This window comes from Balaenoptera physalus, assembly GCF_965194825.1.
Source record: "Balaenoptera physalus genome assembly, chromosome: 15".
Lineage (NCBI taxonomy): Eukaryota > Metazoa > Chordata > Mammalia > Artiodactyla > Balaenopteridae > Balaenoptera > Balaenoptera physalus.
In genome coordinates this window covers 41,380,905-41,404,173 of record NC_138894.1, presented here as the reverse complement: position 1 = coordinate 41,404,173, position 23,269 = coordinate 41,380,905, and the positions used below count along the sequence as shown (strand labels likewise).

General features: G+C 37.9%; 1 protein-coding gene across 1 annotated transcript in view; it reads left to right on the top strand.

The window, feature by feature from the left end:
• Positions 1 to 967: 967 nt before the first annotated feature.
• The window catches only part of LOC309643694 (uncharacterized protein), a 58,944-nt gene continuing 36,642 nt past the window's right edge, over positions 968 to 23,269 (top strand). The window contains exon 1 of the mRNA XM_082426676.1: positions 968 to 1,299. Within this exon, the coding sequence (XP_082282802.1) occupies positions 1,170 to 1,299 (130 nt within the window). The 5' untranslated portion in view covers positions 968 to 1,169. The remainder of the gene's footprint in view (positions 1,300 to 23,269) is intronic.

Genomic DNA, 23,269 nt, shown 5'->3' with positions numbered 1-23,269 from the left:
GAAATTTACATTTGTATAAGGGTATAAAAATATGCTTTAGGATGATAACCTCCAAATTCAGAATCAGGGTTCCCTCTGGTGGGTGTTTGGAGAGGAATGCATTTGGGAGGGGTACACAAGGAACTACAGCTATGCTTGTACTAGTTAATTTTTTAAGCTCAGTGGTGACCCCCATATTCTAGTCAACATAGAATAGAATTCAACATATTCTATATTGTTATTCGTCCTTTTTTGTATATTAAAACATTTTATAACAAATAAACAAAAATTGGTCATTACAATAAGATTATAATTGGTTTTTATTCTCTTTATCGTTAAACTTCTAATATTCATTCATTTTCACCAGTTGCCAAATTACAGATTTTGGCTAAGAAATGAAGTTTAGGGGGGCGTTCTTTGATTTCAAAACTTATAAGTGTTGATGAATTTTTCTTAGAAAGCAGGTTTACTTTCTGAAACAAATACATGGTATTATGTCAACCTAATTAATGATGTGGAACACAGGATTTTGAATAAATGCCGCTGTAACCCTTTTTTTCAACGAATTCTGTAATTTATGTATTAATTGATGAAGTGTTTATTAAGACTACCATGTTATTGCACTGGGGTAAGTATCATGGTGGGTGGAGATGGAAAAAAATTTACCTAACAAAATGTAGAATACAAAATGAAAAGTAGAAGAATTTTAGCCAGTTTCCAAAGAGGAAATGCATCAAAGTACGATGTGCATAAACCCACTGGGAGCAGCTGTACTAGAATGAACGAGTGTGGTTTGCTGAGCTATTTCAGCCTTGTCCCGGCCTGGAATGGGGTGGCAGGAGATGGACTTGGGTCAGGGCCTTCTGTAGCTGAGACCAAACCTCTCAAACTCCATCCAGGCCCATCTGCATCCTTTCCTGGATTCCCAATGTTATGAATCCAGGATTCATAAGGATCCCCTCCCCCTCTCCCCAGCCTGTTCCAGAGCTGTGGGTAATGCTGACATCTAGCACGCATGAGAATGCAAGGGGCACCTTATGAAAATGGAGATGTAAAGCCAGAGGAAGAGAAATGATGCAATTTCTTTCCCAGCTAAGGAGAAGGATAGCAGGAATGAACGAGGTCTGGGAAGAAATTTATATTAGGGGATAAACAAATGAGTTTTGTGCCCGCCTCTTTAAGTCTCTTCAATGCCATGTTCATTTCTCTTTTTTGATTACCAGGTAGTGCTGTCCTCAGTCTCTTGGGGCATACTTCTTTCCGGATCTGGCACAAACTACCCCTCAGGGCTTAAAGACATGCAGATGACAGATGATCAAGGTATGCATGTCTTAATCAAGCTGCAGTATTCGCCCATCTAAAGAGCTGTTTAAAAAACACATCTAGCAGGTCTCAGCCTCCAATATTCACATCTTATTTACTCCAACTTTCACTTTTGAAAAATCTAAAGACATTCTCATGCAGGCTGTGACCAAAGGAAAGGGCAAGCTAAAATTCCCTCTGCAAGGGAAGGACATTTCTTTATTTTAAATTTAGTTGCTGATTTTATTAGCTGCTGTCCTGACCTTTCAGCCAACTTAAGGACTGTTTACGTTAACACTGAAAATGTAAACTTGCATGGCCAGAGTGCTTTTCTAAATGATGCTCTTTAGAGAGTTTTTCATTTGTTGGATGATAACGACTGTTTTCTCTTTTGGCTTTAAAACTGAAGGAAAGTACTATGGCACAGCTTCCTTCTCTGTTTACAAACCGAGCACCTGCCACATGCCCAGCCCTGGGCTGGCTTCTTTCTACCCAATCCTATCCCTTTGCCCAGAGACCAAAGTCACATTTCAGAAATATTATTTCCACCTCGTACACTGTTGGTGGGAATGTAAATTGGTGCAGTCACTATGGAAAACCGTATGAAGTTTTCTCAAAAAACTAAAAATAGAATTACCATATGACTCAGCAGCTCCATCCTGGGTATATATTTGAAAAAAAACAAAAACACTAATTCAAAAAGATACATGCACCCCAGTTTTCCTAGAAGCATTATTTACAATTGCAAAGCTATGGAAGAAACCTATGTGTCCATCAACAGATGAATGGATAAAGATGATGTGAGAGATATATATATATATATACACACACACACACATATATATATATATATACACACACACACACACACAAAAAAACGGAATACTATTAATAAAAAAGAATGAAAACTTGCCATTTGCAGCAACAGGGATGGACTTGGAGGGCATTATGCTAAGTGAAATAAGTCAGACAGAGAAAGACAAATACTGTATGATATGACTTACATGTAGAATCTAAAAAATACAACAAACTAGTGAATATAACAAAAAAGAAGCATACTCACAGATATAGAAAACAAACTAGTGGTTACCAGTGGGGAGGGGGGCAACATAGGGGTAGGGGAGTGGGAGTTACAAACTATTGGGTGTAAGATAGGCTATAAGGATGTATTGTACAGCATGAGAAATATAGCCAATATTCTGTAATAACTGTAAATGGAGTTTAAGTTTTAAAAGTTGTATAAAGATAAAAAATTAAAAAGAAATTATTTCCACATGTCTACAGATAGAAGAGACCAGATATTAGAGAGTATCTCAGCACAAAACAAAGCAATTTTGATCCTGGTATTCTAGAAGATTCCACTTGTTTTACTTTTGCTGATATTCCTTCAGGAAGAGTAGTTTCATTGAAACGCTACGGATATAGAATGGGACACCACAAGTAGAAGATGGACAAAAATTCTTACCTAGTGAATTTCTAAGTAAGCCCCTCTAGAAGCGTTCTGGGTGGGGAACACTTCACGGAATTTCTCTGCCAAATTAACCCCCTCCCCTGGAAGTCACCATGAGGGGTCCTTTCCCACGCTGGACTCCTGAGAAATGCAAAGCAGATCCTCTTAAATCAAAGTTTGGGAGCTCTCACTTAGACAGAGGTACGTGAAAAAAAATGATGTGCGTATTTGACCATTACCTGCCATTCTTTCCAGTTGGAAAATTCGGATCTTCCTTGAGCTATGATGAAATGCCATAGTAATAAGCCAGATTTCTACCTCATTTGGTGTTGTACATAATGTGCCTTATTAAATATTTCAAACTCACTAACACATGCACTGCACTATTCACTCAAGACCAGAGTGATCTGCTCAATGAAAAACCATTCATATCTTTGAAAAATAAAATGTACTGCTGTTATACAATTGATAATTCCCCTTTTCTGTGTACTTGATAAGTGTCAGGCCCTTCCAAGGTGTTTTTCATATATTATTCCTAATCATGATAAAAATCCAGAGAGGTGAGTATTATCATACCTATTTCACAGGCGAAGAAACTGAAGTTGAGAAACAGTAACTGACCTGCTCAAACTTATATAGACAGAAAGTGGCAGCACTGGGATGGAAAGTCATTTCTTATCTGATGCTGGAGTGAGCCCTTTGTTCACTTTACCAAACCTCTCCCATGTTCAAGACCATCAACATGGTCAGTGCGTGCCTGGTTAAGTAAATATGGTACCGAATCCATTTGCCTTGTTTAGAACAACCAGGAGAGAGATGAATTTCATTGACTTGACACAGGATAAGTGTATTACAATTAGATGTGTTTCATGATTCATGGGCCTTATCTTTGGAGAGCATCTTTGACAGGGAATTTGCCTTTTTGATAATGCATAGGACATGGGAGCGATTTTGCCAAAATAACATACTTTCTAGTACTTACCCTTTGCAGGGGTTTTTGATTGTTTCTCTTATCATTACATGGGATATTAACCTGGAGAGTTTACTCTCTTAGCTAATGAACACTTGGACACAGTGAAATTTTAATTTTCAATCTTGCCAGAGATAAAAGCGTGGCAATGAGACACGTAAATATTACACCTAACCTGGCAGTCCTTTCAGTGGCAGGAAAATTGCTTCTTTGTGGTACAAAAGAGACTTTCTATCTGCAACTTGTATAAAATAAACCCTGATTTGGGGTTGTTTTTGGAGGGCAAAGGGTGATGTTGCCTATCTGATTGCACTTAGTGTTACATTTTAATCTATGATTTTTACAACCTGACATTGACGTTCAGTTAGCTCAGATTACAAGCGAAGTAATTCACTCCTTAATGAAGTGTACCCTGCATGACATATTGACCACGTGAGCTGACAATCATGGCTCTAAAACAGGCCTAGATTACATTTTCTTTTGTCATTGAAAGTAGGTTGTCAGTTAATAAACTTAAAACAAGGCATGCTGACCTGCCATTCTTCCAGAAGTATTTTATTGGAGCATCAGAGAAGCACATACTAACATCAACTATTGAAATGGAGGGAAAGAGTAAAAAATGTATATATTCAGTGTTGTTCAGATGAAGAGCCTTCCCATGAATTTATACAAGTTCCCCTCCACTTTTTATTTTGAAAAAAACTTTCAAACCTATAGAAAAGTAGAAAACAGAGCACCATGAATATCTGTACACCTTTCACCTGCATTCAACCAATTGTTAACATTTTGTCACCATTGTGCGCTGTGTGTGTGTGTGTGTTTGTATTATTTTAGAGTAAATTCCAGACATCATGACACTTCACTCCTAAATACTTCAGCGTGTATCGCCTAATGATTAGAGCATTCTCCCATATAACTAAATTACCATTATCACACACCTAAGAAAATGAACAATTCAATAATATAATCTAACATATAGTTTATATTCCAGTTTCCCCAGCTGTCCCCAAAATGTATTTTAAAGCTGTCTTTTTAAAATGCAGATGTGAATCAAAATTTATACCCTGTATTTGGGTGTTAAGCATTTATACAGAATTTTACCAGTAAAAATGAAGGCAGCTTTGATCCACAGTGATCTGAAAGGGCTGGTGATAAGGTATTAGAAAGGTTTTGTACCAGAGTATTTCTAATAGATTCTACTTGCAAAGTATGTATCCATCTTAGTGGTTATTTTTTCCTAAAGTATTTCAAGCTATTTCCCCCTTTATTATATTTAAATTGGTGGAATGGGGAAATATTATTACTGATTCATGATTTTAAAAATTTCAATCTCATAGAGCTATTATATGTTTTATTCTAAGGTTTCAAAATAGTTGTTGGATTAAAACCCCAATCTAGAGGATTCATTCCAGCCCTACACAAAAAGGGAAAAGAATCATGAACTTCCCTGCTTAAAGCAAAGTTTTTCAGCGATATGTTTAGAATGAATTATGTTTCAGATAATTGAGTTTTCTTCTAATTTAGACTTCTACGTCTTCTCTTGAAAGCAAAACGTGTTACAATTAAAAGTGGAAAGAAAAATTAATTTCAAAGAATATTCGCTGGGGCAAATGATGGTTTTATTACTGCCATGGACATTCAAAGATTAAGTTTAAGGGAATGTGATTGAATTCAGTGTCACAAATGCACTTGTCATGGATAATTACATGTAGCTAAGGTTTTGTAAAGTGACTGTATAATTGCTTTAGAGTTGTACTTAAAGGAAATACCGAGAAACTGCATTTTGTGAGTTAGTTTGTGTGGATCTTATGTACTCTATTTTATGTCATATTTTCATCAGCAGTGCAAAAACTATTGCAGAAAATAGAAGAGGGGAACTGTGACCTTTTATGTTCACTTGGTAGAAGACAGTAACTTGGTTTTCCAAATAGCAAAACAATATTATCCTTTTTCATATTAACTCATAAAAAGGCTTATGTTCACTGCAATATATTTAAAAACAACCCCCCCCAAACCCTTGTCCGTTGGTGATTGCTATTGAATTTTAAAATTAGCTAGAATTTTTTTCCTCCAGAGTAGAAAAAAGTTAGTAGAAAAAAGACATATTTCATCACATCTAAGACATTTTTCAGCTTCTAATATTTGAAATAAAGCTGTATCTTAAAAGAGAAAAAGTTAAAATTAGGAGTATTTTTTCCTTCCTTAGTGATATTATATAAAGTTATTGTGCTTCTTATAGTTGATGGCTTCTTACTTTCCATGAAAAATAATGCTGAACAATACAATATTATGCTATACTATATACACCCACCTATGAGTAATCCATAACAAACAGACATAGTTTTTTTTTTTTTTAATTTATTTATTTATTTATTTATTTATTTATTTATTTATTTATTTTTGGCTGCGTTGGGTCTTCGTTGCTGCACGCGGGCTCTCTCCAGTTGCGGTGAGCGGGGGCTACTCTTTGTTGCGGTGCGCAGGCTTCTCATTGCAGTGGCTTCTCTTGTTGCGGAGCATGGGCTCTAGGTGTGCGGGCTTCAGTAGTTGTGGCATGCAGGCTCAGTAGTTGTGCCTCACGGGCTCCAGAGCGCAGGCTCAGTAGCTGTGGCACATGGGCTTAGTTGCTCCGCGGCATGTGGGATCTTCCCGGACCAGGGCTCGAACCCGTGTCCCCTGCATTGGCAGGCGGACTCTTAACCACTGCGCCACCAGGGAAGTCCAGACATAGTTTTTTATGAGGGTTCTAGAACTGAGTATTTGTATGGTTGAGAAATTAGACATGTGGTCCCAAAGACCTTATCACACAAAGAATGGGTCATCTTTGCATAAATCAACAAACATTAAACTAGATTTACTTAGAAATATCAGTGGCTGATTTATCAAATGCCTTTTGAGGAGCATAATTTAATGGTTTTAACCTAGTCAGCTCCTGCATTTCTATTTCTGGTTTTGGTCGGATTTATTTAAAGGGTATCAACTTTCCATTCAACCAGTTCTACTATCAGAAATGATGCTTTCGAAGTCCAGGCAATGTGGATGTCAGCCTGGTATCCACTCAGTCTGAGAGGAATGTTTCTATAGACAAACCATTTTGCTACTGAAAGCAATCTTAATACTGGAAGAAAGAATTCCCAGATTATTCTGAAGATACTAAATTTGTAGTCATAGTGGTTCCTTGTATTTAAGAATGTGAAAGCTGGGCTTCCCTGGTGGTGCAGTGGTTGAGAGTCTGCCTGCTAATGCAGGGGACACGGGTTCGAGGCCTGGTCTGGGAAAATCCCACATGCCGCGGAGCAACTAGGCCCGTGAGCCACAACTACTGAGCCTGCGCGTCTGGAGCCTGTGCTCCGCAACAAGAGAGGCCGCGATAGTGAGAGGCCCGTGCACCGCGATGAAGAGTGGCCCCCGCTTGCTGCAACTAGAGAAAGCCCTCACAGAAACGAAGACACAACACAGCCAAAAATAAATAAATAAATAAATAAAAAAAAAAAAAAAAAAAGAATGTGAAAACTAGCTGAATATTTCTATTGGAAAATGTCTGATGGCCCAAGGAAAACAACTGTTTCAGCATTGTGGGAGATTTTGGACATTGGGATAACTTAATGCTTTAACAGAGGATGAGTGTTGTCATGAGGGCTCCCTGTTCTGGTCCGTGGAACCTTCCAAATACATGCACAGGTCCTGGTAACTATACACACTTTTCATGTAGTTTAGGGTTATTCTGACCTCTCAAGTAAAAATTCTGTGTTTAAGCTACAGCTTCAAAGTGCCACATTGCTACAATCACTAACCAATGGTCAAAATTCAGTCAGGGCCCAAGCCAGCCTGGTTGAACAGGGCTGCTACTCTAGAATATCAACTCAGCATGTGCAAAGAACCTTAACTGATTCATGAAAAACCAGAGGCATCCACCCAATTTTCTATAATGAATCCAAGATCCTCTTAGAGAAACATTTTGCCACAGACTCCTGGGCACTAAGGCCTGTATGGCAGAGGCTTTACTTTTTAATTTGCATTTTCGAGTACCTTTTCTTGAAATCTATCTATAAACAGAAAAATACATAAATTATAAGCCTGGTGAATTTTCACAAGCTGAATGTACCTGCAGGAAGTATCCAGCTCTAAAAGCAAAACATTTCCAGCTGCCCTAACCCCCCACCCCCATTGCCTCCCTCGTGCCCCTTCAATTCAACTACCCCAACGGGAATTTTTGTACCTTACGGATTTTGATCTCCATGAATGAGCTTGTTCCACATTTTGCCCAGTCCCATTAATTAAATGGACACAAACTCTTCTTTATTTTTAGTAACATCCTAAATACAGTAAGCACTGTCTCTTCAGGCCTGGATTTCTCAAAGCCGTCCTCAAGGAGTTGGTAGATATGATGGGAAAGTGATGCCTTAGTTTTTTCACAGGAAATTCTCAAGGGATGTAGATGTGATCTTTCACCTCCATGCTGGCAGAGAAAAGGGCTGCTTCATACTCTAGTTTCAGAAAGAAGCCGTCGAGAAAAAATAAAATAGGATGTTGGGGGCATCTCCCAAAAGAGTTATAATACAGGCAGAAGGGGTGGTCTTGACGCAAGTACACAGTCACGTTGATATAAGTACCTTAGTTATGGCAGAGGGAAAGCTGGGGTTTTCTGAGTCAAATAAGCAGAGTATCTAAATGCCTTTAAATGCTGGGGAAACCAAGGGCCAGGAGACAATCTTGGAAAATTAACTTTTTTGAATGTGAAAATGTAATGGGGACCACCTTCCGTATCTTCTAGTTTTATTGCCTACATGAGCTCCCAAATGTGATCAGTGCTAGGGTCAGAAAAAAAAGAAACAAACTATTTTGTGAAATAGTTTCTTGTTATTAATTGGACAGCAAAAGGAGTGGGGAGTTCAGTTTGTCTCAGCCCCCTGTGCTGGGGGCTGCTGTGGAAGGCAATGGAGTGGAACCACCAACTCCTTTCCACGATTGTCAGTACAGACTTTATGAAAAGAATTCTAGGGCTTCCCTGCTGGCGCAGTGGGTAACATCCACCTGCCAATGCAGGGGACACGGGTTCGAGCCCTGGTCCAGGAAGATCCCCCATGCCATGGAGCAACTAAGCCCATGAGCCACAACTACTGAGCCCGCATGCCACAACTACTGAAGCCCGTGTGCCTAGAGCCCATGCTCCACAACAAGAGAAGCTACCACAAGGAGAAGCCCACGCACCGCAACGAAGAGTAGCCCCCGCTCGCCACAACTAGAGAAAGCCCGCACGCAGCAACAAAGACACAACACAGCCAAAAATAAATAAATTAAAAAAAAAAAAAAAGAATTCTAGAGATGTTAATATTTGACTCCAAGGCTTTTAATTGTGTATGGCTTGGCAGTGGGACAGGGTTGGACATGTCACTGAAATTTGCAATTGATGCATGCCCACCATTCTGAGAACTATATCCCCTGCCTGTATGATTTAGCATGACAACCAGATTACATTTATACAATTAATTAATGTTTGCTTGACCACTTTTATCCAATTTCTTTCCATAGCACATAAAAGAGAACCTGACATAAATTTCTCTTTCAAAACAATTGACTTAGCAACTGCTGACCTTCTGTTCTGTCATTCTAAGGATTGATTGGATATTGTTGAATTGTTTCATTCTACAGTAATTAAACATAAAATTAATTATGCTAGTAACCCATTATTTCTCTGAACCAAGGACTAAGTCATTTGTTTTCGCTTGGTTACTCTGAGAATCTGCCATTAGAAGTACAGGCGAAAAAAATCACACTGTTGCAGACAGAAGCTAAATATTTTAAGGCACATTTTAATGGCTAAAATATAATCTGAAAGCTCCTAATTTCCATATGCATAACATATTGAATTTGTTTAATGTAATTTAGGCTATAAATTTTTTACCTTATGATTTGGTCATTTAAATATTTTCTCAGGTGGCTAATCATTTAGAAAACATGTCAAAGCAGAATATATGTTAAGAAAGAGAGATGGATTGATAAGACCAGAAGCATCCCTAAAGTCATCATGAATCTCTTCATTCTTGATCTGGTTTGCTGCTCAACCAAAATGAAATTTAGTTCACAAGTCATTTTCTTTGTTGGTTTTGCGTAGAAAATGCTTAAAATTACCCTGATATTATGAGCATTGAGTGTGGTGCTGAGAGGCACACAAGCCTGACAGGACTAAATTATCAAAATGTATGTGCTGAGAGGAACCAAAATAGGTTTTTGTGGTTTTCATTAGTGCAGGTCATATTAATATAATTAACATGATTGAAGATAATACCCCTGGATGAGGCAGCAGATACCTAGCCTTGACCTATTACTCACCCGTAGGCTATAAAATGATCCACCTGACAAATGGGTATGCAATCTTTTATATTTAATATTTGGAATCAGCCTTTTGCTATGGGTTTCCCTATGGCTTTGGGGTATGCTCTGAACTTCAGCAGAGGAAATTCTTGGTGCTTTTCAAAATTCACAACTATAATCAGCATTTTCAGTATTGAGCAAATTTTTGTATTATGGTTATACTTCCTGCAATTTGGATTCTCATAGTATCTATTGTTTCCTTTGCTGTGTATCCCGTCCTTTCCTCTGGCAACTGTAGCTCTTCCTTATGCTGGAATCTTCTCCTAACCTGCCTGTGGTTCTAGTTGGGGCTGTGAATTGTGATCTCCCACTATTCTGGTCATGGGGTGGGCGTGGGAGCCAAGAGAGCCATTCCATGACCCTTTTCAGGATTTGTCCAGTTGGAAATAAGAGGAATGTCCTGTGGCAAACAAACTGCCTACCCATATCTATTGTCCGCTTTTTCCTGATGAGCAAAGTCGCACTTTTTTTTTTTTTTTTTTTTTAGCGCAGGTATGTTCCCAGTTGAAACTACCCATCTCCTCACACTGTCCTGGAACCACAGATGTTCATTTGCGACCCATGTGATATAAATGAAAGTCTGCTATGTGGGACTTCTGGAACATTATTGTCCTGATGAAAGGGGTCACTCTCAGCTGACAAGTGACTTTTGCCCTTACTTCTCTCCCCTCTGCCGGAAACTTGTGCACGATGACATCTTCAGCCTGCTAAGAACAATGCAGTAGGACTTGGGAGGACCTTGAATCATTGAGAACATCTCAAGTAGCTGCATCAGCCTCAGTCTACTCCCCTTTGTAAATCTTGCTATGTCAGAAAACCTCTATTTAGTTATGCTACTGTGTGTGAGTTGCTGTTACATTCAGAAGCACATGGTCCTAATGGGTATGGTCTTTTCCCTACGTTGGGACTGCTTATAGAGAAGGTCAGTCTGAGAAAATGAAGTCAATCTACAGAAAAAAGAGTCAAGAGACCAATAACAAGTCCAGATTTTCAAGTCTCTTGTGTCTAAATTTCCTTGCAGCCTGAGGCTGTGTTATATGAACCAATGGAATCCTGTTCTGCTGAAGTTTCTTAAAGTTCGGTTTCTGTCACTCACAAATAACAATTCCTGGAGATATGAAAATAAAAACACACTCTCCATGCAACAAATATCCCAAACCTATTAGTACTTCCCTTAGCTCCCTAGCTGCTGGGATGAGAAGAAAGAATTTGTGTTCTTGATTTGATGGTGCTTGTTCAGGGGCTTTGGAATGTCACCTCACATTTTTGAATCTCAGTTTCCTCATCTTCAAAATAATGAGAGTGGATTAGATGACCCCCTAAGATACCTTTGGTTCTAAATGATTATGATCCCATGCTACTTTTCCACAGTATGGACTAGGAAAGTAAGTATGGAATACATAAGTCAATAGAAAAGAAACATATTTAGAGATTTTCCATAAATGCCCACTTCTACAAATTAATAAAAAAGAAAGAAGTTAGGGCACAAGAAAAATTTGCTGTGGATGTGGTCATGCAGGTCCTAAGTGTTCTTTGTCTAGGACGGTGGTATTCACAGAGTGAAGGAATGAGACAGGCTTTCCTGAGGATTAAATAACTTGTAAGCATCAAATTTTAGATCTGAAGAGGACTTCATCACATACTCAAAACCATCATAATAACAATAATTGTAGCTAACTGTGTACTATGAACTCTGCTAGGTATTTTGCACCAATTATCCCATTTCATCATCATAATGATGCTTTAAGCTATATGATCATATTCCCATTTTATAGCTATTTGTTTTATTTTTTTACTTATAATCTGAATAAGTCCCGTTTTGAAAATAGTCGGAGCTTAGTATTTGGTTTTCTTAATGAAGCAGAGAAATCTGAATACCAATGTTAAATCCAAAGCTATTTCTCCATTTCCTCATTGCATATTAAAGGAAATAATGGGTTCCAAAGGAAATGCTGATTTGGAGTTAATTGTATAATTACATCCAAAACAATTTAGTTTATTAATATACTGGTGCAAGAGAGGCTTTTTCCACTACACGGTCAGTGGAAATTCAGAGGCACTCATTGAAGCAAAGTTGCACTGACCTGGGAGAAAATATGGATGAACAAAAATCTATATACAAAATTGGCTTAGTAACAAATGTTTAATTAGACTTAAGAGTCATCAAATGGCTTCTGTCCAGACCATTTTTGCCTCAGGGACTAGGTTTTGAAGGGAGACACAACTAACATTTGTTGAGCTCCTTCTGTGAGGCAGGCATTGGGCTAAGATCCTCTCCACTCTGCATCTCATTAAATCGCCAAGGCAGCCCAGGGAGACAGGTAGAATTGATTCCATTTTACAGAGGAGAAACGGAGAGATTAAATGACTTGCTCAAGGTCACACAGGCAGGGAATGGTGGATGGGGCTGTGAATCCAGCTGTCTCACCCACCAGAGTCCAAGTTCTCATAGCCCGTGGGAGTGTGGTATGTCAGTTTCCCAAGTTCCATGATGAGAATCATGGAAAAGTCCAGATGTCTAGTGAATGAAGGCAAGTGTCAGCTGTTGACTGTGACTGGTTTTGTACTCTGAGATAGCAAAGAGATGAGAATGAAGAGTTTAACCTAAGGAAAATTAGTTGAGTGGGCTATATAACTGCATTTGTTTTCATTCTCCAAAGATTTTCTCTGGAAGCTCCCAGCCTATGTTGAAAGCAGCCTTTTGTAAGTTTTACTGAGTTGATGTCTGGGCTTTTTCTTCCAAGGAGATAGATGTAAACCTCTTGATTTGGTGCTTTCCCAGCACGGGAGATAGAAAATCAGAAAAGCATCTTGTCCTGGTTGATCTGCTCTTATGTCTCAAGGAAAGGGTATAAATTGAACTATTTCAATATTATTTGAGTCTGAAACACTCTCCTTGAAGTGAGAAAAAACAGAACATTTTCATATCGCTCGATTTGGGGCGCGGAGGAAGAGAAAATATTTAGTGATCCCTGTTCACCCAAAGGTAGTGGAATGGGTTTGGGTCTCCTTGAAAATAACTGGTGCCACTTATGTCCTCTCTTTTGTCTTCCTCGCCATTCAAGTAAGGTCTGTAAGTTATTAAAAACCTCTAGGGAGGCAGATAACAAACACTTCCTCTTGGTAACCCTCTGAGCCCGTCTCAGTGCTTAATAACCCTTATGGGGGGACATTTCCCCTCTAGAGTAAACCTAAATTATTATCGTACAGGTTAATTCCATTTCCTCTCTTCTCTCCAGTGAGGAGGAAGAACAGCTGTTTACCATCGTCCTCAGCGTAGAATTGAACACACCTGAACACAGAGGCATCCGCTCATCCTTAGACTTTCATCATTCAAGCAGAATAGCCTTGATATGTCAGTTGTTCTCAAAGTGGTTCTCTGACCAGAAGCACCAGCATCTCCTGCGAACCTGCTAGACGTGCAGATTCTCAGGCTCCAGCCCAGACCTGCTTAATCAGAACCTGAGGGCAGGCCCAGCCATTGGGGTTTTGAGATTCCTTCCAGGGGATTTTCATACTCCTTAAAATCTGAGAATGACTGATACGGTAGTTTTGATCAGATGTGGGTCATTATTACTAATAATAATCCTAGCAATTCATAATTTTTTTTTAAGTTTGTGTGAATGTCTGCATATAACAATGCATACATTTATGTATTTATTTATGTGAGACATTGACTGGCAGCTGTACCTAGGTTTCTGTGTAATCAGAATTTAACAGATGGAAATGGTGCCCTCTGTCCAGGTACAAACGTGCAGAGCTGACATTTTGGTTGTGGCCACCTGGGTTTACATCATAAGCGTACAGCTCATACAAATAAGAGAAAATACAGTTGGGAAAAGAGAAAACAGTGAGAAAGGAAAACCCTCCAAACAGATAATCATTATTCTCTTTATTTTTGTTTTCTCTCAGATTTTGCTTCCTATACACAACAGAGAAAAAATTCTCCCAAGTGAAATCATACTATGCACACGGTCTTCTTCTTCTTCTTTTTTACCCATTTGATCAACATATTTTATTTCACTCAACCTCTTCAAAATATTATCATTTCAACATATAATCAATATAAAATTATTAATGAGATATTTTATGCATACAGTCTTCTAATCTGCATTTTAACTTAAGAATATGCCATGAATGCCAGCAAGACAACACACACACACACACACACACACACACACACACACACAGAGTCATTTTTAATAGTTCCATAGCCCATGGCTAATTACATATTGATGGACCATAAGGTTATTTTCAGTTTCCCCCCTTCCTTCTCTCCCTCCCTCCCTTCCTTCCTTCTTTTTTCCTTCCTTTCCTTCATTCTTTCTGATTTTAGAAAACTAAAGTTCCATTAAGCAATGAATAAAGAGGTGAGATAAACGACAAAATCCTCAGACTTGTGTGTCTAAGACCTCACTGCTCTCTACCAGTTTTATGAAAGCTAGAAAACCATTGTTAGCTGGCCTTCTGTTTCATCATACGTCCTCCATTTTTTGAGGAGTTTCAGATATTCTTTGGGCTTATAATTAAACATGATTGAGAAGACTTTTTTTAGGGAATACTAACGTGTGGTGCATTCTACACATAGCCTTGCTATTCTTAAGAAATATATTTTGAAAGTTTGATCAATTTATATTGATGTTGATTCACTGGTACCTTTCCCCTGATTTGCTGTGACTGCAAACATATATTTTTAGAAAGATTATTCAGGTTTAGGAGCAGTTTATACCTGTGAGATATGGTAAAATTAACTAGAGAGCCTGAGAATGGCACCCTTGGCTTTGGCTTCACGAGCTCACAATGGAGCAAGCCTTTAAGAATTCCAGTGATAGTACATCCTGGACAGAAGAATTGTAGCCTGAGGAATGTTTTGAGTTTCTCCCGAACATTTTAAATGATGTTGCTGTAGTCCTTATGCAATTCGTAGCATCTCTTGCTTTGAACTTTATCCTTTACAGAAATTTTGTTATGATAAAACTAACTAGGCCAAAACCTTCTCCCACCATTTTATTTCTTTTCTTCCCATGCTGTCACATTAGGATGTAAAAAGTTTTTTCTTTGAACAGAGTAGAAAAAGAAAGCTCTTATTTTCAAATTAACTTGGAAGGGTGTAAATTTTTAAAAAATCAAACATTCCTATAGCAGACAGTTCTGTATTTTAGAAATAGTAACTCATTTAATGTTTATATGAGTTGGGTATGACTATTATTCTCATTTTGCAGGGGAAAATGAGGCACAGAGTAACTTTCTCACGGCCACACAGCTAGGAAATAGAAGAACTGGGATTCAAACATAGATAGGTTGACTAGAGTCCGTGCTTTTACCCATGTATTATGTCATGTACTATGAAGCTTTTCTGGGATCATTGCTCTATTTAGGTCATTCAAGGTCATTGCCTCTAACCTTGGGTTTAGGGTAGAAAGGTTCATGTTTGAGGATTTATGGATTAGGAGCTGCAACAATGGTCCAGATTTTCTATTTTCCTCCTATTCAAAGTGATGAGCTTAAAAATCTGACATTTGTAAAGGATATTCATTCCTGAACTGGGAGGGGGTGTTGTTTCTACTATTTAAGTAGGGGTTTTATAGGAATGGTTGAATTTATTGAGAAAAATGTGCTGTTTTGTATCTGAATTCCAATACTTTATTTTTTTTTCTAATAGAGGTTAACTTCTCAAGAGGACAGTTGGCGATGAAAGCTTGAACTAGAACCAGGCTGTTGGCATACACCTCCCATCTTCTCCTTTTGCTCTTTCCCTTCACCCAACCTTGTAGAAAGTAAAAATGCCAGGAAGAAAAATGCAGGAAGTGATACTCTTAAATATAGCACAGGTGCTATTTTCATAGATGTTTGTGGTGTTAGGAAGTTTTCACTCTCCTATTTTTTATTTTCTCTATAAAGCTTTATTACCATTTTTCAGAGATATACATACTGCAACAGAGTCCAAGATTACTAGGGAAAAGGCTTTTATTCACTTGTGTTAGGGAGGAGGATTTTGTGAGAGAGAAGTGAGAAAGAGTGAGAGCCTACTAGATCAGGATCTATCTTAACTTGGTGCTCAATTGAATAAGATGTTTGGAGTGAAGGAGTAGAGTTTTCTGATTTTATTTATCTTTGATGGTGAATCTTGTTCAACTTTCTTATAGAAAAATAGAAACAAAGATAACTGCCATGAATCCCAGCTTCCCTAAAACCAGAACTTAATTTATCAGTTGCCCCAAAAAAATCCCCCCAAGAAAAAACTACCAATTCTGTTTTCAACTAAAATTGGTAAGAAAAGATAGCACAAATAAAGTGTTGAAATCATAAGGCATTTTTTTTTTTTTTTACAGAAAGTAAGGTTTTATGTACTTCAACTTGCAGACTTCAACACTTTGCAAATTAAGGTGGCAAAAGATTGGAGCCTTTCACCTCTAGTCAACAGATAAAATCTTGATCCTTAATATTCAGTGAATATATGCACATAATGGAAAATATTTTCTATTTGCTGATTCTTTTGCCAAGTGTTAACAAAGACTGTTTCACAGTTTCCAACCATAGAAGTTAGTTTCGCTTCCTTCTCTTACCTTAGTTAAAAATATTCTAAATGGGTATGTAAAATCTCCATATCTTTTTGACTTCTGACTGAGAGTTGACACATATTGCAAACAAACAGTTAAGCCCTGTCATTAAAACTTATGACAATACTATTTGTGTACATATAATCTTCAAGGTTATGTGAAGATGGTTAATTCATCTTTCTGTGATGATCTTTATTTTTTTTTCCCTTTACTTTAAAAAATGAAGTGGATAAGGAATAAAAATGTCTAGAGCCGGCACCAAGATCTTGGACCAAGTGACCTGGGTTTCAAATGTGATAATATTGCACTGAAGAATCACATTTGGGGGGAGCTGAATGTACATGTGAATGGTGATGCTGAGGAAGAGGTGGTCAGGAATGAGGAAGATGGGGGTGGGTGGAGTGGAGAGTAGCACAAAAAGAGACCACAGTTTTCTATCAGGCGCTGCTGGTGTTTTCAGATTAAGATGGGGGATTAAGGAATTTTACTCAGCAATTTGAGATGCTTTGTTAGGGGCTGAGGAGATTTGAGCTGCTTTGTTCTCAAACCACATGTTAGTGAAAAAGCAAACAGGCACTTAATCCTGACAGACAGCAGAACTTGACATCAATTTGCCCCTTGGGAGGTGACCAGGAGTTCTCTGTGACTGGCTAAAATGGCCAGGCCTTGTTTTCCTGAAGCCTAATGCCAACATTCCATTCTAACCTGTGTTTCTCAGCCCTGTGGCCATGACTTGGATGGTTGGACTGACCAAGAGTTTCTTGATATTAGAGATTCTCACCCTTTTTTCTAAAAACTAACAGAAAAACCTTTTAAAGGCAAACAACCTACAAGGTGCCAGATACTTAAATAGATTTCAAACAGGTCTAATATATTGGCCACGTAGTTTTGAAATGAAATATAGAAAAGCTGAGATTCTTTCCTTTTGAAAATAATGGATTCTTTCTTTTGACAATGGAGTCGCAGGGCAACATATCCATTTTTGAGCCTATATATGATTGTGAAATAAACATCAATTCTTCTTTTTTTTAACATCTTTATTGGATTATAATTGCTTTACAATGGTGTGTTAGTTTCTGCTTTAATACAAAGTGAATCAGCTATACATATACATATATCCCCATATCTCCTCCTTCTTGTGTCTCTCACCCACTCTCCCTATCCCACCCCTCTAGGTGGACACAAAGCACCGAGCTGATCTCCGTGAGCTATGCGGCTGCTTCCCACTAGCTATCTATTTTACATTCGGTAGTGTATATATGTCCATGCCACTCTCTCACTTCGTCCCAGCTTACCCTTCCCCCTCCCCGTGTCCTCAAGTCCATTCTCTACATCTGCGTCTTTATTGCTGTCCTGCCCCTAGGTTCTTCAGAACCATTGTTTTTTTCTTTTTTTTAGATTCCATATATATGTGTTAGTATATGGTATTTTTATCTCTTGCTAATTTACTTCACTCTGTATAACAGACTCTAGGTCCATCCACCTCACTACAAATAACTCAATTTTGTTTCTTTTTATGGCTAAGAAATATTCCATTGTATACATGTGCCACATCTTCTTTATCCACTCATCTGTCGATGGACACTTAGGTTGCTTCCATGTCCTGGCTATTGTAAAGAGAGCTGCAGTGAACATTGTGGTACATGACTTCTTTTTGAATTATGGTTTTCTCAGGGTATATGCCCAGTAGTGGGATTTCTGGGTCGTATGGTAGTTCTATTTTTAGTTTTTTACGTAACCTCCATACTGTTCTCCATAGTGGCTGTATCGATTTACATTCCCACTAACAGTGCAAGAGGGATCCCTTTTCTCCACACCCTCTCCAGCATTTGTTGTTTGCAGATTTTTTGATGATGGCCATTCTGACTGGTGTGTGGTGATACCTCATCGTAGTTTTGATTTGCATTTCTCTAATGATTAGTGATGTTGAGCATTCTTTCATGTGTCTGTTGGCAATCTGTATATCTTCTTTGGAGAAATGTCTCTTTAGGTCTTCTGCCCATTTTTGGATTAGGTTGTTTTTTTTTTTTTTTGATATTAACCTGCATGAGCTGCTTGTAAATTTTGGAGATTAATCCTTTGTCAGTTGCTTCATTTGCAAATATTTTCTCCCATTCTGAGGGTTGTCTTTTCGTCTTGTTTATATTTTCCTTTGCTGTGCAAAACCTTTTAAGTTTCATTATGTCCCATTTGTTTATTTTTGTTTTTATTTCCATTTCTCTAGGAGGCGGGTCAAAAAGGATCTTGCTATGATTTATGTCATAGAGTGTTCTGCCTATGTTTTCTTCTAAGAGTTTTATAGTGTCTGGCCTTACATTTAGGTCTTTAATCCATTTTGAGCTTATTTTTGTGTATAGAGTTAGGGATTGTTCTAATTTCATTCTTTTACATGTAGCTGTCCAGTTTTCCCAGCACCACTTATTGAAGAGGCTGTCTTTTCTCCACTGTATATTCTTGTCTCCTTTATCAAAGATAAGGTGATCATATGTGCGTGGGTTTATCTCTGGGCTTTCTATCCTGTTCCATTGATCTATATTTCTGTTTCTGTGTCAGTACCAAACTGTCTTGATTACTGTAGCTTTGTAGTAGAGTCTGAAGTCAGGCAGCCTGATTCCTCCAGCTCCGTTTCTCTTTCTCAAGATTGCTTTGGTTATTTGGGGTCTTTTGTGTTTCCATACAAATTGTGAAATTTTTTGTTCTAGTTCTGTGAAAAATACCATTGGTAGTTTGATAGGGATTGCATTGAATCTGTAGATTGCTTTGGGTAGTAGAGTCATTTTCACAATGTTGATTCTTCCAATCCGAGAACATGGTATATCTCTCCATCTGTTTGTATCATCTTTAATTTCTTTCATTAGTGTCTTATAGTTTTCTGCATACAGGTCTTTTGTCTCCTTAGGTAGGTTTATTTCTAGATATTTTATTCTTTTTGTTGCAATGGTAAATGGGAGTGTTTCCTTAATTTCACTTTCAGATTTTTCATCATTAGTGTATAGGGATGCAAGAGATTTCTGTGCATTAATTTTGTATCCTGCTACTTTACCAAATTCACTGATTAGCTCTAGTAGTTTTCTCATAGCATCTTTAGGATTCTCTATGTGTAGTATCAAGTCATCTGCAAACAGTGACAGCTTTACTTCTTCTTTTCCGATTTGGATTCCTTTTATTTCTTTTTCTTCTCTGATTGCTGTAGCTAAAACTTCCAAAACTATGTTGAATAATAGTGGTCAGAGTGGACAACCTTGTCTTGTTCCTGATCTTATGGGAAACGGTTTCAGTTTTTCACCATTGAGAACGATGTTTGCTGTAGTTTGTCATATATGGCCTTTATTATGTTGAGGAAAGTTCCCTCTGTGCCTACTTTCTGGAGGGTTTTTATCGTAAATGGGTGCTGAATTTTGTCAAAAGCTTTTTCTGCATCTATTGAGATGATCATATGGTTTTTCTCCTTCAGTTTGTTATGTTTTGTCACATTGATCGATTTGCATATATTGAATAATCCTTGCATACCTGGGATAAACCCCACTTGATCATGGTGTATGATCCTTTTAATGTGCTGTTGGATTCTGTTTGCTAGTATTTTGTTGAGGATTTTTGCATCTATGTTCATCAGCGATATTGGCCTGTAGTTTTCTTTCTTTGTGACATCTTTGTCTGGTTTGGTATCACGGTGATGGCCTCATAGAATGAGTTTGGGAGTGTTCCTCCCTTTCCTATATTTTGGAAGAGTTGGAGAAGGATAGGCGTTAGCTCTTCTCTAAATGTTTGATAGAATTTGCCTGTGAAGCCATCTGGTCCTGGGCTTTTGTTTGTTGGAAGATTTTTAATCACAGTCTCAATTTCAGTGCTTGTGATTGGTCTGTTCATATTTTCTATTTCTTCCTGGTTCAGTCTCGGAAGGTAGTGCTTTTCTAAGAATTTGTCCATTTCTTCCAGGTTGTCCATTTTATTGACATATAGCTGCTTGTAGTAATCTCTCATGATCCTTTGTATTTCTGAAGTGTCAGTTGTTACTTCTCCTTTTTCATTTCTAATTCTATTGATTTGAGTCTTCTCCCTTTTTTTCTTAATGAGTCTGCCTAATGGTTTATCAATTTTGTTTATCTTCTCAAAGAACCAGCTTTTAGTTTTTTTGATCTTTGCTATCATTTCCTTCATTTCTTTGTCATTTATTTCTGATCTGATCTTTATGATTTCTTTCCTTCTGCTAACTTTGGGTTTTTTTTGTTCTTTCCCTAATTGCTTTAGGTGTAAGGTTAGGTTGTTTATTTGGATGTTTCTTGTTTCTTGAGGTAAGATTGTATTGCTATAAACTTCCCTCTTAGAACTGCTTTTGCTGCATCCCATAGGTTTTTGGTTGTCATGTTTTCATTGTCATTTATTTCTAGATATTTTTTGATTTCCTCTTTGATTTCTTCAGTGATCTCTTGGTTATTTAGTAGTGTATTGTTTAACCTCAATGTTTGTATTTTTTACAGATTTTTTTTCCTGTAATTGATGTCTAGTCTCATAGCATTGTGGTCGAAAAAGATACTTGATACTATTTCAATTTTCTTAAGTTTACCAAGGCTTGATTTGTGACCCAAGATATGATCTATCCTGGAAAATGTTCCATAAGCACTTGAGAAGAAAGTGTATTCTGTTGTTTTTGCATGGAATGTCCTATAAATATCAGTTAAGTCCATCTTGTTTAATGTACCATTTAAAACTTGTGTTTCCTTATTTATTTTCATTTTGCGTGATATGTCCATTGGTGAAAGTGGGGTGTTAAAGTCCCCTACTATGATTGTGATACTGTCGATTTCCCCTTTTATGGCTGTTAGCATTTGCCTTATGTATTGAGGTGTTCCTATTTTGGGTGCATAAATATTTACAATTGTTATATCTTCCTCTTGGATTGATCCCTTGATCATTATGTAGTGTCTTTCTTTGTCTCTTGTAATAGTCTTTATTTTAAAGTTATTTTGTCTGATATGAGAATTGCTACTCCACGTTTCTTTTGATTTCCATTTGCATGGAATATCTTTTTCCATCCCCTCACTTTCAGTCTGTATGTGTCCCTAGGTCTGAAGTGGGTCTCTTGTAGACAACATGTATGTGGGCTTTGTTTTTGTATCCATTCAGCCAGTCTATGTCTTTTGATTGGAGCATTTAATCCATTTATGTTTAAGGTAGTTATCGATTTGTATGTTACCATTTCTTTCTATTACCATTTTCTTAATTGTTTTGGGTTTGTTGTTGTAGGTCTTTTCCTTTCTTGTGTTTCCCACTTAGAGAAGTTCCTTTCACATTGGTTTTAAAGCTGGTTTGGTGGTGCTGAATTCTCTTAGCTTTTGCTTGTCTGTCAAGGTTTTAATTTCTCTGTCAAATCTGAATGAGATCCTTGCTGGGTAGAGTAATCTTGGTTGTAGGTTTTTCCCTTTCATCACTTTAAATATGTCCTGCCACTCCCTTCTGGCTTGCAGAGTTTCTGCTGAAAGATCAGCTATTAACCTTACAGGGGTTCCCTTGTATGTTATTTGTTGCTTTTCCCTTGCTGCTTTTAATATTTGTTCTTTGTATTTAATTTTTGATAGTTTGATTAATATGTTTCTTGGCGTTTTTCTCCTTGGATTTATCCTGTATGGGACTCTGTTTCCTGGACTTGACTGACTATTTCCTTTCCCATATTAGGGAAGTTTTCAACTATAATCTCTTCAAATATTTTCTCAGTCTCTTTCTTTTTCTCTTCTTCTTCTGGGACCCCTATAATTCAAATGTTGGTGTGTTTAATGTTGTCCCAGAGGTCTCTGAGACTGTTCTCAATTCTTTTCATTCTTTTTTCTTTATTCTGCTCTGCAGTAGCTATTTCCACTATTTTATCTTCCAGGTCACTTATCCGTTCTTCTGCCTCAGTTATTCTGCTATTGATTCCTTCTAGAGAATTTTAAATTTCATTTATTGCATTGTTCATCATGCTTTGTTTGCTCTTTAGTTCTTCTAGGTCCTTGTTAAATGTTTCTTTTATTTTCTCCATTCTACTTCCAAGATTTGTGATCATCTTTACTATCATTACTCTGATTTTTTTTTGAGGTAGACTGCCTATTTCCTCTTCATTTGTTTGGTCTGGTTGGTTTTTACCTTGCTCCTTCATCTGCTGTGTGTTGCTCTGTCATCTCATTTTGCTTAACTTACTGTGTTTGGGGTCTCCTTTTCGCAGGCTGCAGGTTTGTAGTTCCCGTTGTTTTTGGTGTCTTCCCCCAGTGGCTAAGGTTGGTTCAGTGGGTTGTGTAGGCTTCCTGGTGGAGGGGAACGGTGCCTGTGTTCTGGTGGATGAGGCTGGATCTTGTCTTTCTGGTGGGCATGACTGCATCTGGTGCTGTGTTTTGGGGTGTCTGTGATGTTATTATGATTTTCGGCAGCCTCTCTGCTAATGGGTGGGGTTGTGTTCCTGTCTTGCTAATTGTTTGGCATATGGTGTCCAGCACTGTAACTTGCTGGTCGTTGAGTGGAGTTGGGTCTTAGCATTGAGATGGAGATCTCTGGGAGACCTTTTGCCATTTGATATTACGTGGAGCTGGGAGGTCTCTGGTGGACCAGTGTCCTGAATTTGGCTCTCCCACCTCAGAGGCACAGTCCTGACACCTGGCCGGA